Source organism: Auxenochlorella protothecoides (genome assembly GCF_000733215.1).
Source record: "Auxenochlorella protothecoides strain 0710 unplaced genomic scaffold scaffold36, whole genome shotgun sequence".
Classification (NCBI taxonomy): domain Eukaryota; kingdom Viridiplantae; phylum Chlorophyta; class Trebouxiophyceae; order Chlorellales; family Chlorellaceae; genus Auxenochlorella; species Auxenochlorella protothecoides.
The window spans coordinates 187152-202654 of record NW_011934143.1 but is presented as its reverse complement, the minus strand read 5'-3'; the positions used below and the strand labels follow the sequence as shown (position 1 = coordinate 202654).

General features: G+C 63.0%; 6 protein-coding genes across 6 annotated transcripts in view; 3 read left to right on the top strand and 3 right to left on the bottom strand.

Moving 5' to 3' along the window:
* Window positions 1–2118, top strand: part of F751_3351 (Glyceraldehyde-3-phosphate dehydrogenase, cytosolic) — a gene marked incomplete at both ends in the record, with an annotated part of 5238 nt that extends 3120 nt beyond the window's left edge. Inside the window, 5 exons of the mRNA XM_011397728.1 lie at window positions 443–479; window positions 640–662; window positions 843–914; window positions 1076–1096; window positions 1258–2118. Of these exons, the coding sequence (XP_011396030.1) occupies window positions 443–479; window positions 640–662; window positions 843–914; window positions 1076–1096; window positions 1258–2118 (1014 nt within the window). The remainder of the gene's footprint in view (window positions 1–442; window positions 480–639; window positions 663–842; window positions 915–1075; window positions 1097–1257) is intronic.
* Window positions 1485–1934, bottom strand: F751_3352 (hypothetical protein; the record flags this gene model as incomplete). Its single annotated transcript, XM_011397729.1, has 1 exon — window positions 1485–1934. A coding segment is annotated over one exon (450 nt), but the record flags the coding sequence as incomplete, so codon positions are not given.
* Window positions 2119–2507: 389 nt separating the features above from the next.
* F751_3350 (5'-3' exonuclease) lies at window positions 2508–3900 on the bottom strand (the record flags this gene model as incomplete). The annotated part of the gene is made up of 3 exons (XM_011397727.1): window positions 2508–3104; window positions 3327–3696; window positions 3788–3900. The coding sequence occupies 3 exons, from the start codon at window positions 3898–3900 to the stop codon at window positions 2508–2510; spliced, it is 1080 nt and encodes a 359-aa protein (XP_011396029.1).
* A 1814-nt stretch (window positions 3901–5714) lies between these two features.
* On the top strand, window positions 5715–8446 carry F751_3349 (Protein NLRC3; the record flags this gene model as incomplete). The annotated part of the gene is made up of 7 exons (XM_011397726.1): window positions 5715–5828; window positions 6050–6362; window positions 6606–6956; window positions 7208–7347; window positions 7530–7727; window positions 7870–7999; window positions 8193–8446. 7 exons carry the CDS (start codon window positions 5715–5717, stop codon window positions 8444–8446), a joined length of 1500 nt encoding a protein of 499 aa, XP_011396028.1.
* Window positions 8447–8702: 256 nt separating this feature from the next.
* F751_3348 (hypothetical protein) lies at window positions 8703–11416 on the bottom strand (the record flags this gene model as incomplete). Its single annotated transcript, XM_011397725.1, has 6 exons — window positions 8703–9246; window positions 9380–9526; window positions 9724–9959; window positions 10173–10282; window positions 10445–10615; window positions 10822–11416. The coding sequence occupies 6 exons, from the start codon at window positions 11414–11416 to the stop codon at window positions 8703–8705; spliced, it is 1803 nt and encodes a 600-aa protein (XP_011396027.1).
* A 1622-nt stretch (window positions 11417–13038) lies between these two features.
* Window positions 13039–15503, top strand: part of F751_3347 (ATP-dependent zinc metalloprotease FtsH) — a gene marked incomplete at both ends in the record, with an annotated part of 5890 nt that continues 3425 nt past the window's right edge. The window contains 8 exons of the mRNA XM_011397724.1: window positions 13039–13053; window positions 13163–13317; window positions 13492–13629; window positions 13769–13895; window positions 14120–14214; window positions 14419–14616; window positions 14843–14984; window positions 15142–15334. Of these exons, the coding sequence (XP_011396026.1) occupies window positions 13039–13053; window positions 13163–13317; window positions 13492–13629; window positions 13769–13895; window positions 14120–14214; window positions 14419–14616; window positions 14843–14984; window positions 15142–15334 (1063 nt within the window). The remainder of the gene's footprint in view (window positions 13054–13162; window positions 13318–13491; window positions 13630–13768; window positions 13896–14119; window positions 14215–14418; window positions 14617–14842; window positions 14985–15141; window positions 15335–15503) is intronic.

Below are 15503 nucleotides of genomic sequence, written 5' to 3'. Positions count from 1 at the left end.
AGCGCGGCGGACCTTTCGCTGCCGCCGCCGCCGCCGCCCATCAACACGCCGCACCCCGTGTACATCAGCACGCGGAGTCTGGGGTCCACAGTTGCGGGCCCCGCCAGCCGTCCCGGCGCGGCGACACTGGGCGTGTGACCGAGGGCGGCGGAGCCCCCTGCCGCCGGGCGGGAGACCCAGCGCTCTCAGCCGCCCAGCAGGAGCTGCGAGACCTGACCTGACTGATAAGCACTGCCTGTACACTCGTGATGCTTGCAGGGTGAAATTGGGGCACCGCCCCTCGTGACCAACCCTCGCGAATCTGGCACACGGTGAGGGGGCAGTACAGATCGACCCCGAGGACACGCGAGAGGCTTCGCCAGGCGTGACATCCCCAGAGAAAGGCATCGACCCCAATCCAACCCTCAAAATCGCCCTTCCCTTCACCGATCAACCCATACAGATATCCACCATGGCCAAGGTCAAGCTCGGAATCAACGGTGCGGGGGCGGGGAGGGGGGGGCAGGACCAAAACCCCGGGGCCCGGAGGTTGGCGGGGCATCGCGCCAGCGATGCGGGAATCGGTCCAGACCTGCTCGATCATGCCTCGCGATGACATATGCCGATGTCCTGATTTGGGTTGCCCCCTCCCTCGCGCAGGCTTCGGCCGCATCGGACGTCTGGTAGGTTCTACAGAGGGTTTTCCCGCGACGTGCATGCGGGCCCCGATCACTGCGGCGCTCCCCGGTGCATTGCCGTCGAGATCCAGGATGGAGGATGCGGGGGTGATCGGCGTTGATCACCCCAGGCTGTGCCCCAAGCCCGGCTGACGTCCGACTCGCCCTCCCCCACCCCACCCTCAGGTGGCCCGCGCCGCGCTGCAGAGCGACAAGGTTGAGATCGTGGCCTACAACGATCCCTTCATCCATGGCGAGGTGAGTGTTTATGGGGTTGGCGTGTGGATGGCATGGAAACATCAAGGTGGTGCAGATTTTTGGAGCTGGAATGGTTGGTGGCAAATCCAGATCCGCACCCTCCTGCATTGCCTTGCTGCACCCATCTCACCGCGGTGTCCCTCCCTCCCATCCCTCTGCAGTACGCCGCCTACATGCTGAAGGTATCATCCAGAGGAGCCATGCTTTGGTGTCTTGATGCGGTGTTGCGTGATGAACACGAGGTTGTGAAAGTTGGGAACTCAACGGTATGCGCCCCCTGGTCCAGGGGGCAACCCCTTGCAATCCCCCCCCCCTACTCACCCTTTCCCAATCACCTCTGCAGTACGACTCCGTGCACGGCGTGCTGGAGGGCGACATCGTCGGCTCTGAGGATGGCATCTCCGTCAACGGCAAGATGATCCGCGGCTTCGACAAGATGAAGGCGGAGGAGATCCCCTGGGGCGAGGCCGGCGTGGACATCGTCTGCGAGTCCACCGGCGTCTTCACCGACGTGGCCAAGGCCGGCGCGCATCTGAAGGGCGGCGCCAAGCGCGTGGTCATCTCCGCTCCCTCCCCCGACGCGCCCATGTACGTGATGGGCGTCAACCACACCGAGTTCGACGCGGCCAACGACACCGTGGTGTCCAACGCCTCCTGCACCACCAACTGCCTGGCCCCCCTGGCCAAGGTCATCCACGACAAGTTTGGCATCAAGGAGGGGCTGATGACCACGGTGCATGCCACCACCGCCACCCAGAAGACGGTGGACGGGCCGTCCAAGAAGGACTGGCGCGGCGGGCGTGCGGTGGGGAACAACATCATCCCCTCCTCCACCGGCGCCGCCAAGGCCGTGGGCAAGGTGCTGCCCGCGCTCAACGGCAAGCTGACGGGCATGGCCTTCCGCGTGCCCACCCTGGACGTCTCCGTGGTCGACCTGACCGTGGTGCTGGAGAAGCCGGCCAAGTATGCCGACATCCTGGCCGCGCTGAAGGCTGCCTCCGAGGGCGAGCTGAAGGGTATCCTGGGGTACACCGAGGACGCGGTGGTGTCCTCCGACTTCATCGGCAACCCGCTGTCCTCCATCGTGGACGCGCAGGCGGGTATCCAGCTCAACGATACCTTTGTCAAGATCGTGTCCTGGTACGACAACGAGTGGGGCTACTCCAACCGCCTGGTCGACCTCGTCGCACACATTGGCGCCTGATCAGCGAAGGCTGGGGGTTGGCGGTGCTGGCGCGGAGGCGCACGGAGGGTTTTGGAGGTGTCTTGGAGACGGCGCCGCACGGGGGATTGAGTGTAGTGGGGGCGGCATAGCTTGAGGGGCTATGCCCCCTTCGCTGGCCAACCTGGGCCCCAACCATTTGGCCTATGTGGTGCCCTCACCCTTGCCTGTGTGCACCCTTTGGCACCGAGCAGCCGCGTCTCCCTGTAACCCTAGGTGCAACAAGGTTGATGGCCTTGAAGGTGTGGGAATTAAGAGCATGGGAAAAGAGCAGCGAGGAAGCACAGCAGGACAGACGGCGGCGGAGACATCCAGGCCAGCGCCGCTGGCCGTTCCAGGCCACCGCGTCGGGGAGGGGGTGGCACCCCGGATCACCGCCGGAAGGCGGCGTGCTCGGTCCAGATGGCGCGCAGGGTGCGCGCATGCCGCTCCAGCGCCAGATCGCCCAGCGTGCGCAGCGCGGCCCCGCCCCCGTCGGCGGGTAAGCCCGGGCGGTATGCGTCCCAGGGCGCGCGTGTGGCGGGGACGTCCAGGTCGGTGACGAGGCGGGTGAGGCGCAGCGACAGCCGCGCCGCGGCGGCGCCCTCCTCGCCGGCCAGCGTGGCGGCGGTGCGCTTGTTCGCGCGCGCGCCGCCCAGGCCGCCCGCACGTGCGGCGGCGAGCACGCCCTCCACGCCGCCGTGCGCGGCCAGCAGGCGGGCCGCACCCACCGGGCCGACGCCGGGGACGCCGGGGATGTTGTCGCTGGCGTCCCCGCTCAGCGCCAGCAGGTCCGCGTACTGGTCGGGGCGCAGGCCCGGGAAGTCGGCCTCAAACTCGGGGGCGGCGTACGCGAGCAGGCCGGAGGGCGGGCCGCCGGGGACGTACGCGGCCTTGCCGCGCGGGGCGGGGCGCAGCAGGGTCAGCCCGGGCTGCAGGAGCTGGCGGAAGTCGCCGTCTGGGGAGGCGATGCCCACCGTCATCCCGTCCTGGGCCGATATGGAGTGGGGGAACAGGAGGTGGAGGGACAGGGGGGTTGAGCATGCGGGGTGCACTGGCTCACCAGGCAGACCAAGGACTGCAAGAAACACATCGATGGCCAAGGCATCCGCCCGCCGCCCAGATGACCCGTAGGCCTGCCGCATGCGAGTGACCTACACAGCGCCCTCCAGTCACCATTCCCCCTCGACACGCTATGCCCACCGCCACACCTGGATGCCCCTGACTGCCAGGCTGGCGATGACGTCGTCTGCCTCCACGCCCGGCACGCAGAGCACCGGGATGCCGATCTGCGCGAGTAGGGAGCGCAGCTGCGGCCCCGCCTGCTTGATCTCCGGGGGCGTCGCCTTGCGGTGCGCCTTGTAGTCGGGGTACATCTGGTGCCGGAAGTTCTTGCCGGGGAAGTCGAAGACGGCGGCCACGTGCGTGGCCTGGGGGTTGAGGCGCAGCAGGCGCCACAGCATGCCCAGGAACAGGTGCACGGTGGTGGTGTCGGTGCCGTCGGGGGCCTTGAGCCGCTCCTTGGGCATGGCGTGGTGGGAGCGGTAGATCCAGGCATGCGCGTCCGTGATGATCAGATGGCTTGGAGGGGTGTAGAGAGGGGAGGGACTTTCACAATTCTGATCGGTTCCAGATCAATAGATAGAAGGGCGGCATGGCACCATATCCTCACCGACCGAGCGCACTGCCGGTGCCGTAGCCCGTTGTGGCGTAGCACCGGCCGTGAGGCACAGCACGGCTAGCCTTCCAACATCGTTGTATGACCCTTGTGCATGGCAGCAACATGGGGCGTTGCAGTCCGCAAGGCTGGGAGGCCTGGCAATAACTTAGTTGCATCACGCCTTGGGGGTGCTACCCCCATGCATCTCAGCCAACGGGCTGGTCAGTCCTCAGGAATCAGGACTATATACCCTTTGAATTATTGATCGCGTCATAACAACGTTAGCTGTATTGTATTCAGGATACATGTGTGGTGCATGCCGAGACCGGAAATGGGACGATCAAGTCGAGCGCGCCCTCAGCAGCAAGGTTTGCTCCCGCCCCGCGCACCGTTCATGCGCGCAGGAAGGATCTGCTCGAACTGTGCGCCTACAAAACCCCCATTACATTTCTCCTATCAACATCCGGGTTCCTACTTGCACAGCCTCAGCTCACACCATGATCAAGTGAGCGCAGAGTTGGTAGGGCAACGGTTGGGGTAGGTCGCTTCGTCTGTACCGAACCGTTGCTTATTCTCACTCATCCTCATGTATTTTCGCAACTTCACAGGGGAGACGCTCCATGCTGCGCCAGCGGGTGCTCCTGCAAGGAGAGCTGCAAGTGCGGCGATGACTGCAAGTGCTCCAGCTGCCCCGGCAGCAAGAAGGAGGTGAGCGGGAGGGACGGGACAGGCCGATGATGCTGTGCTGTAGATTCGGGTGTGCGTTTATCACGAGGTCGCTATCGTGCTGTGCCACTCCGGACGACCAGCTTTCCTCAATCCCCTCCCTGGCCGACTCTCGTCCATCCCCACCTCCTGTTCAGTGATACCCCTGGAATGTTCTACACCGTGCATGAAATGTCGCGATGTGATTTCTTGAGCTGCATGTTTCATTATAGCTCGCATATGCAGCTGTATGGCAGTCTGTAACAAGGGTAGATCGAAGCACCATGGTTCATGACGTGGTTGAACAAATATGATTTGTGAGTTGCTGATGGTGAGCTGTTATATTTGGAGACACTCCTGAGTCAACTTACAAACATGCAACAAGAATGATCAAAGGGATATCATGGGTTTGGAGCTGACTTCCATGTGTAGGAAGAATGCAGATCAGCAGGCCCCTACCCCCCCCACCACCCTCGCGCCCTGCGAGGCAGCAGATAAACCACAGCCAAGCATCCAATTCGGCTTTCCATCTTTGGCCATTACATTGGCATTTGATTCTCAGATTACATATTAACTCCTCAACCTGACCCTCGTGGGCCGCAGGTGTCGCTGTGTCTCGCTGCCGGGGCCACCGCACTCGGGGGCCATGTCGGCATCTCCAGGATTGATGCGACCATCCACCTCGTACCCATTCCGAGTGTTCACTAGCAACGCCCCATATACCTGCAAGTGGGCCCGCGGGGCCCCGCGACGGCCTCCGGGGGCCGCTCATGGAGGAGCACGGCCCAGCCAAGCCCGGGCAAGACCGAGTGGCAGCGACGGCATCGATACCGATGTGGAGGCCATGTTTCGCAGGAGAGAGCAGGATTCAGGCACGATTCACATTCAGCCCGACGTGGAGGGGTCCACGGAGCGGATGGACGCAGACGATGCTGCAGATGCTGCTGTAGTAGGAAGTTCCAGCGACCTTGAAGAAGCTCAGGCGGCGCTCCCATCCACCCCGCGACCCACAAAAGCACGGGCACCGGCACGATCATCGAAGGCAGTTGGGAGTCATCGGCAGGTGGTGCGTTGGTCTGTCCTAGGATTAGGTGGGGAGAACCAAGCTCGACTGCAGCAATTTGGGACTGGCTGCATTGCCTGCATGGTCTGCTCGCGGCTACATCACACAGCGTAAAAGGAGTGCCCAGTCAGACTTCTTTGCGCTGCCACCGCACAGTCAGCAAATGTGGAGATGAACATGGTTTGGCGGACGGGCCTTACCAGCATCGGCGCTCTGGTGGGCGTGGCGGGCCTCGCCTTCCTCGGCCATCGCCTGTTCAAGGCACAAGCGCCCAAGGTCCAAGAAGTGAGTCGGAAGGAGGGGTGGTGGTAGGGGGCCTCATATGGTGCCCTGTGACCTCCGCCTGGTGGCTCGCATCCTCGACAGAACTCCCTTCCTTCGACCGCTTCCCCAGCATGGTCGGATGTCTTTGCTGCTGCAACATGCCCAGCGGCCAGCACCCGCATCTGCGCCTCTGGACCCGACGTGCTGCCCCTCCCCCACCCTCTCCCCTGCCCCTCCCACAGGCGATGAGTCAGCGGGGCCTTGCCCGTGAGTCGCAGCAGCGCCTGGCCGACTACATGTCCATCCTGCGCGGCAGCCAGACCGCCGACCTGTCCGCCAAGAACTTAGGGGACGAGGGTTTCGCCTACATCATCGACGCCCTGGCCTTCAACGAGGTGTGCCTGGCCGCCGACTTCAGCAAGAATGGGATCGGCGCAGTGGGCGCGAGCCAGCTGGCGACGGTGCTCCCCAGCAACGGCACGCTGCGCACGCTGCTCCTCGACACCAACGCCGTCGGCGACGAGGGGGCTGCTGAGCTGGCAAAGTGCCTCGTGGGTGCGCTGGGATCTGTGATGCGTGGGGTGCTGTGTCCCGTCGGTGGTGTGTCGTGCCCTGAGCCTGACTGGTCACTCTACCCCGTCCCTTGCCCGTGCAACCTGTGAGCAAGGCAGGATCCGAGGTAACTCTGGAGGGATACTTCATGCAGAATGCAAAATTCAACCCACCTCTCACCTCCGAGAATCATCCCATTCGCACACCGTTCTCCACTGCCAATGTACACTCTCCACACTCCCACAGGCAACGCCTCGCTCAAGTCGATCAACCTGAGCGGGAACAACATCGGGAACGTGGGCGCCGCCGCGCTGGCGGAGGCGCTGCGCAGCAACACCACGCTGCGCATGCTGGAGCTGGGGTCCAACGTGATCGACCCTGCCGGGGTCAAGCTGCTGGCAGAAGCGCTGGAGGTGAACACCGGGCTGCGAGCCCTGACGCTGAGCGACAACTACCTGGGGGCGGAGGGGGTGGAGACCCTGGCGGCGGCCCTGCGCAGCAACACCGTGGTGCAGGAGCTGCACCTGAAGGGCAACGAGGTGGGGGACACCGGGGTAAAGGCCCTGTGCGCCGCGCTCGAGGGCCGTAAGGAATCAGGTGGGGTTTGGGCACGGCTTAAGGGAAGGGCCTGTCTGCCGTGAGTGGGCGAGGAAGGCGAGGCTGATGCGAGAGTGCTGTCATGGGTGGCTTGGCCAGGCAATGCCCCCTCATCTGTACAGACCTCCCTGCATGTTGCCGTGGCAGCCCCAATTGCGCTCATCAGCATGCGTCATGCCTGAGATGACTTCTCATGCGTGCCAGTGCTATGCCTGATGTGCCTCGAACCCCCTCCTCCGTTTTCCCCCCAGCTCTCAAGGTCCTGGACCTGGGCAACAACGGGGTCGGAAAGGAGGGTGCGGTGGCCGTTGCAGAACTCCTCCGGGCCTGCCCGGGCCTGGAAGAGCTCAACCTGTACATGAATGACATTGGCGATGACGGCGCATTCCTGGTGCGAAGGCTGGATACCATTGTTGGTACCCGCGAGCCTCCCCCTCGCATGCATGCATGGGGACGACGGCCCCCTTCCCACCTTTGCATTGGACCCCAGCTGCACTCCCTCTCTGCTCTGACCTTGCTCCATGAGTTCCCAGCTGCTCACCCCACACAACACCCCTCCTCCTGTGGCCCCAGATCGCTTCGGCGCTGAATGGCAACAAGACACTGACCAGCCTGGACCTGGGTGGCAACAACATCGGACCCACGGGCGCCAAGGCGATTGCCGCTGCGCTGCAGGGCAACGCCGCCATCCGCAGCATCGAGATGGGGTACAACCCCATCGGGGCAGAGGGCGCGCGCGCGTTTGCAGACATCCTGAAGTTTGACATGCAGGTGGGGTGGGCGGTGAGGGTCTGGCGAGGTACCTCGCGGTGGGCCGGGGGAGTGCTGTGCAGGTCGGTGGGTGGTCTGGGCCCTGGTGTGCCCTCTGACACTGGGGTGCTCGTGATCCCCCCGCCCTCATCACTCCATGCAGGTGGAGTCCCTGAAGCTGGGCTGGTGCAAGCTGGGGCCTGGCGAAGGGGCGCAGGCCGTCGCAAACCTCCTGCAGTTCAACACCACGATCCGTACCCTGGACCTGCGGGGCAACAACCTGGGCAACGATGGTGAGCGTCGGTGGTGGGTGGGTGAGATGGGGAGCGCTGCTGGGTTGTGGCGTGTGTTGGTGGCGACGAGGGAGGGCCGGCCTTGCACTCTGTCAAAGCCTCATCACTGCCATCCCTTCCTTGCCCCCCAGCCCATCCTCCCTCCGACCCCTTCCCCTCTCCTCTCCTCTCCCCCCCCCCCCTCAAACTCCAGGCGCCATCTTGGTATCTCGGGCACTGAAGGAGCACACCAACGAAAAGCTGCGGGAGCTGGACCTGGGGTACAACGAGATCAAGGACGAGGGTGCGTGCGCGCTGGCGCAGGCACTCAAGGCCAATGCGGAGGGCGCGCCGCGGGAGCTCAAGGTCAACGCCAACTACGTCACCTCCTTTGGCCAGGTGGCACTCACAGAGGCACTGGACATGGTGTACGACATGGCCAAGCGTCAGATCACCATCACCTTCTAGTTGTGTGGCGCTGATGCAGTGGGCTGTAATGTATCAAGGTTGGGGCAGAGGACTCTGCTGCGTGGCCAGCTGGCTCATGAGGAAGGGGGGGAGCCACGGATGGACACTGGCACCGTTGAGGCTGGAACATGGAGAATGGGTGGTATAGGTCCTCGTGAAAATCCAGGCATGAAGGAAAGTGGGGCACACGTCTGGCATCCATTTGCCAGTCAGCCTCAGGGCTGGCCCCTCAGCTTGGTCCCGCAGCCCTGCGGACTCAATCTGAGCCCTCAACTTCGTCGCTGGAGTCCTCGTCCTCGGCGAGGGCCTGTGCCGCCAGCGCAGCCAGCATGTCTGCATCAGCACCCAGGGCCGCAAGGAGCTCGTCGTCCTCTGTCGCCGCCGGGGCTGGAGCGATGTGGGGCGGGGCGGCCGGGAGCGTCGAGGATGCCCTGGGCCGCGCAACGCCCCTCTGCCTAGGGAGCGCCGGCTGCCACGTCACCTTCTTGCCCTTGGGCGCCTGGCTCCACGGCCTGCCCTGCTTGCCCGAGCCTCGCCCAGCCTCCTCGGAGGGCTCCTGCAAACCTTGCCCTGCCTGCTGTGCGCCGGCGACCGGGTCACTAAACCCTTGGGCCTCGCCGGTCCCCTCCAGGGACTGTGAGGACGAGGCGCCCTGGAGCACCGGCCCTGACCCCCTGGACTGGCTGGGTGTGTGGGTGGGCAGGGGCTCCGGCAGGCCAGGCAGGCTCGGCATGTCGTCGTCGCTGATGTGGCCCGAGGGCGTGCCGGCGCGGCCCAGGTGCTGGGCCCAGGTGGTTGCCCTGCGGAGAAGGGCTCGATGCATGGGGATGGTGGTGGCTGTGCATACACCAAAGAGCCACTAGGAAGCCTTGAGTCAGCAGGTATCCTCTGGCAATTCAGAGCCACACCCCATAACGACCCTCGTCGACCCACCTGCGCTGCACGTCCAGCTTCCGAGCGGCCTCCCGCTCCATCACACGCCGGGCGGCGGCGGGGAGGGGCAGCGGGTCAAACGCCGCCTGCCCTTTGTGGCTGGCGCCAGCGGCCTGCCAAACGGTGCGCCTTGCCTTGGCCATCGCCCTGGGAAATGCGGCATACATTGGGCTGGGCTGCTTTGTTTGCCAGAGGACAGGAATACCCAAGTATAATTGGCGTATCCGATGGCCAGTCTCCACCACACTGCAGCCTGTCGCCAGGCGGCTGGCACACTGCCTAGCCACTTGTCGCGGGAACCCTGACATCTAGGCGGCACCCGTACCACCACCCCCCTTCCTCACCTGCTGCCGCCGGGGCCGCCCTCCCTAGGACGCGCCGCCTTGCCTTGCGACGGCTCCGCGGCAGCGCCCCTGCACGCCAGCGCCCCCGGGCCGCTCTGCAGCAGCAGTGAGATCTCGGAATGCTTCGCCTCGGTGTACTCCTTCAGCAGCCTCCCCAGGGTCAAGTCGGCGATGGCCTGCGGCGGGGCTGGGGCGCCCTCCCGCGCCTTGCTCTGCCAGACCCGGCCCAGCGCCGTCTGTGGAGAGGGGGCAGAGGAGACGGGGTGGGCGAGAGGTGGGTGCAGGTGGGCACACGTCGCCCTGCAGGGAAAGGGTGGATCTCGTTTGAACACAGGAGACTCTTCTTCAGCCAAGCATAGGAATGCAGGGCCAGCACCATCACGCGACGGTGACCCTCTGCCAGCGAGCGCAGGACCCTGCAAACCCCATCCACCCTGGCCACGCAGCACCTGGTACTGGTCGTAGAGGGGCACCAGGTGCTGGGCACCCAGGCCCCTCATGCCCGAGGAAAGCACGTACTTGACCTCACGCAGGGTGTGCGCCTCCTCATTCTCCAGCCCTGCACCGGGCGTGGGTTGGTGGAGAGGCAGATGAGTGTCTGGAGTGGCATGCTAGTCAGACTCTGGTGAAAGGGTACCTCACATTCCAGGCGTGCCCCATGCCCCAACCCCCGCACAGTCCAGGCAGTGATGCCCGGACAGACGAGGGACCCCGGCCATACCCGGGGGCAGGCTCGTCTGGGATCCGGGCCTCCTCACGAAGGGCAGGCGGTCCGGGGGGAGCTTGCCACGTACACCAGAGCAGCCGGGGACAAACGCGCACGACCCCAGCAGGCGGCGCAGGATGACCACCGCCTCTGGCCGGCCTCCGGCCGGCAGCTGGGAGGCCAGCTCTGCAGGAGAGGGAAGGAGGCTGGGCCAGCTCATTCATGCCACCATGGGGCTGCCCCTGGCAGTGAATCATGGTGCAGACTGTTGCGCAGGTAGGGGTTGCAATCCAGGGCACAATGTGTGGTGTTGTCAAAGGCAATGTGGCTGCTGGGCAGGGAGTATCCAGCCCCGTCCTCATCTCCGCCCCGAGGCAGACCTGCATCCCTACCGAGGAGTGCGGCCTGGTGCTCCATAGAAAGGTAGATCTTCACTCGCGGCCGGCGGGGCTGCACAGAGTGGAGGCAGTACAGGCAGTACAGGGCCGCCACCCTGGCATCCAACCCTGCGAGCTCCAGGCTCTCCAGGTCGGAGGGGGTGAGGGGCCGGGCACGGGGGGGCAATGAAGGGTCTTGGGCGAAGTCTGCATGCGCCCCGCCCGGAACGGAAGACTCGTTCGCCTGGGGCGCCTGAGCGGCGGCCGGGCCTGCCTCGATGTCCGGGACCGTGCAGCCTCCCGTCAGGATGTGATCCAGTTCCTCGTGTGTGAGCTCCACCTGGTCGGGGGCAGCGCCCGGGGCAGAAGGTTCCGGATCCAGGGAGAGGAGGAGGGCCTCCAGATCCGTCCCCGGCTCCGCCTGGGGCTCCTGCGTGTCGCTCGCTGGTGCGCTGTCTTCCGACGGCTGGGTGGCAAGCACGGCGTTGGCCTGGTCAGCACTCACCCCTCCCGCAACACAGTTTAGGGCGGTGCAGTACCATGCTTGCTGGTACTGACACTTTGAGAAGCTGTAAGGGACGTCCTGTGTGGTGGATGGGTCGAGCGGCATGGTCCAGCAGGGGCATCGAGAAGGGGGCTGAACAATATCTGCAATGGCAATGTGCAGAAGCCACATGCAGTGGCAATGGGAGGGCAGGGAGACAGCGCTCTTTTGCACTGCTTTGCGACTCCATCCTTGGGATTCTCGCGTAACAACCCACCCCACCTGCAGGACATGGGAGAAGCCCAGGTCCAGCCAAAGTCTTCGGAAGTTCGGGAAGCTGGGAGCCTCCCCCTGAGCTACTCGTACCAAAAAATGCAACAGCAGTGCCCAGACATCCCGCTCATGGGGGGCAAGCTTGTTGAGCTTACTCCCACGGGCGAGGGGTTTGGCCAGCTGGCTGGCCATACCGGAGTTATGGGTCGCTCATTGCGCTCGGCGTCTCACAACAGATGACGGGGGTCCGCGGCGCATCACGCACTAAGAATTGTGGACGAACTTGGCGAGCTGCAGGTTTCGAACCTCTTCTCTCCGGAGAGGTGGCTGCGCAGGGCAAGCGCGGGGAGCAGTTCAATGTTTGATGTGCCACTCTCCCGATTCCATGGGCAGCGGGAATGGGCGCAAGATTGCAGAATCTGTCACCCTCGTGTGCTGCCTGGGCCTAGACTGTATGCATCAGGCGTAGCGGAAGCAATTGTATACTAAGAGAGGTGCTAAAGAACATGTTGTGCTGTGTGAGCGGACAAGGAACTATTATTCCTTTCACAAATTGCCTCACAACACTCATGCGCTGGCTCTGGAGCTTCCATCTGCGATAGCAGTGTCCATCAGAACCACAACTTTGATATCTTGTAGATGTTGAACGAATTATTCGGCCTCCTCGTCGATTAAGAGTGCCTTCTGGTCGGGTTACCCATGGCCAACTGACAACCTTTTTCAGCACATCCCGAAAGATGCGTCCTCGGCAAGCGTTCGTTTGTGAGTTTTGAGCATCCGATCTCCCCAGCGACGCCTTGAGCCTTCAATGATCTCTTCTTTTCATCCTACACAACTTTAAGAAGAACACCTCTGGCCTCCTCCACGAGCCCGAGGTCCTGAGTGATGATCAGTCGCACTGGACTCTTGTCAACCTCTCTCCTAGGACAAATTTTATTGTCCATGAAACAAACATGTCTCTGCTGTTTGCTCTGACGCGACAGCTCTTGCGCCGAGACGAGTTGCACCCCCGATCGGTGTGTCGCTGCTGTGAATGCTGTGCCCCCCGAGGATAGGCTCATTCCTCACGCTCTTGTCGTGAAGTCTCGCATGCAACGAGAAAGCTTTGAGGCAGCTATTCCGCCACGTACAGGATATGATTGTGGTGCCTGAAAGCATGCATCCCGGCCATCGCTGAGACTTGGGCATCCACCATGGCCAGCGAGTGTCCGGACGCTTCACGCTGATTAGGCACGATGCCGAGGCACTGCAGCCCGTTCACCAGCTCTAGCACAGCTCCTCCCACTGCTAGAGTATGGCGGAGGACCTCCAGCCCGCGTCCACACCTGGGCATGCCGTCCCACTTTGCTGGACTCCAGCAAGCGCTGGGTAGGGCCCGATACAGACGGAAGCACGGAGGCGCCCCACCGCAAGCCAGGAGGGACGAGGGCGATGTGTCCTTGTACTACACCCCTCCGGAGCAGCCCAAGGGGCCCATGATAGAGCTCCCGGTGCGTCACCTTGGTGCTGCTGCTGTAGTCGGAGAGTGCATGCATGTCTGCCGCCCTGCCCTGGTATGTCCTGCCTGCACCCACCCCCCTGCCTCCCTTGATGCCACAGAGCCAGATCAAAAGGAGAGAGGAGCTCAGTCAGGACGCCCCACCCCTGGAGAGGTACCTGGCGGCGGCCAAGGAGAAGCTGCAGGCGGTGTATGATCGCATCTACTATGGCGATGTCATCCCACCTGTGGGCGCCTACCGCATCTCCTACGCCAGGTGCAGTGGGAAAGGGGGCCATACAAATTTGACTCTGGCTGCAGCGACCCTGAGCAGGTCCCTGATTGGTTTTAGGACAGCACTGGAGGATACATTTTTATCATCTAATTCCTCCTGTAGTTTTGTATTGAGCGTACACCGCCTCACCTGGGTGCTCACACTCTTCAATACCAGGATGCTCGAGCTACTGTCCAAGAAGAGGGTTAAGCGCATCATCATGATGGCAGACGGGCGTCTCGCGCTCATCGAAGCCTCGGTTGAGAATGCCTGTTCTGACTACCACACCATCACCTATGATCGCAACGATATCCGGTGCGAATCGGCTGGTTTGCGGGTGGTGTTTCAACAGCACATACTGTGATGTGATGGCTGTGCGCTTGTGACACCCTGTTTGGTGACCCACACAATGTGCAATCCTCCATTCATCCCCACACCCCCTCTCAAATTGCAGGATAATGTATGCTGCAGAGTTGCCGGAGTGGAAGCAGGAGAAGAATCGTTTCTACTGTGAGGTTCCCGGGGACATTTGGGAGGAGGGGGTCTTCATGCGGCTCATAAAGCAGAATCAGGAGGAGAGGGTGAGCAGGTTGAGCCAAGTTTCCGGTCTGGGGGGCAGGCTGATTCCGGCAGGCATTGTTGGGGTGGCTGTGATGTATGATGTCTCGTTTGAACCATTTGCACATCCCAGGGTCACCATCTCTCGACCTGGTTGCTTACTTGGCGCGCTGCCTACAACAGACCCCACCGAGGTCTGGCAACAGCATCATCCTAGTTCGCCTCCACCCCACTCCCTCGAACTCAGATATGGAAGGATGGCAAAATGTACATCCCAAACAGCAGCATTCTGCGGATGAACGAAGTGCGGCCGGAGCTCCAGATTGTGGACCCCTCCCAAGCGTGAGTGCAGTGTTGCAGCGCATTACGTGTACGGCACTGCCGGGCAAATTATCTCATCAACAGCACATGTAGCTATTCATAGGGGAATCATTTGTGCCTCGCACGTCCAGACCATGCCTGGCATGCCAGAAGCCTATCGCTCGGCCCCAACATGAAGCCATGTGCAACAATGAATCCCCTCCATTCTCACCCTTGCCTCTGCAGGAACGTGTTCCTGAGCCTGTACATGGGCCAGTTCCTGCCCATCGCCGGTCTCCTGGCGCTGAGGGCCCTGGTGGGGGCAGGCAGCCGTTTCTTCACCAGCAAGAAACCTGTGAAGAAGACGGACAAGGAGGAGCAGGCCGAAAAGTATGGCGCGCACCGAGCTCGCGAGTACAACGTCCCCACCACCGACGGCAAGGGGTGAGTTTTTGTGGGGTGAGGCGCAGGAGTGTTGGGTAGGGTTGGAGTGCTCCATGACGAGGGTTCCTGGGAGCAGTGGATGCAAGCTGGACACGCGTAGCTGGGCATCACTTGCCCTCCGACGCGATCTGCACACCGGTGGCTCGGTGTCCATGGCCTCTGAATTCCACTGCATGCGCTCCCTGTGTCCCCTTGCTCCAAACTCCCACCACTCCGCCGCGCGTAGAAATCCGGTGAAGGTCAGGGAGACGGGGGTGCGATACAGCGACGTGGCGGGCATTGACAACATCAAGACGGAGATCCAGGAGGTCATCGACATCCTGCTTGGAAAGGAGGAGTACATTGCCATGGGCGCCAAGCCCTTCCGGGTGAGTGTAGGCGGGGTTTGGCGGGAGGGGGTGGTTGCTTCAGGGACGAAGCCTCGGTGGCTGTCCTTTGGCATCAGCCTGCTTCACTCTGTAGCTCTGTAGCGCTCATCTGTGCTCTATTTGCCTTCAGGACCCCCACCTCCTTCTCACGCTCCAGGGCATCATGATGGAGGGCCCACCCGGCACGGGGAAGACGCTGCTCGCCAAGGCGATGGCCGGGGAGGGCGGGATGCCCTTCTTCTCGGTCAAAGGCGCAGAGTTCGTGGAAATGTTCCAGGGCGTGGCCGCGGCCCGCGTCCGCTCGCTCTTCCGCGCCGCGCGGAAGTGCGCCCCCTCCATCATCTTCATAGGTATGGCGGGGGGTGAGGGAGCAGTGGGGGGAAAGTGTCTTCTTGGGCAGGACGGGGGGGGGGGACAGCGTATCACAGGGCTCTGCCGGGATGCTCAGACCCTAGCATGGCAAGTCTGACCAGCAACAAGCACCCCTCCCTCTCTGCGTCCTGTGCGGGCTCCTTGTCT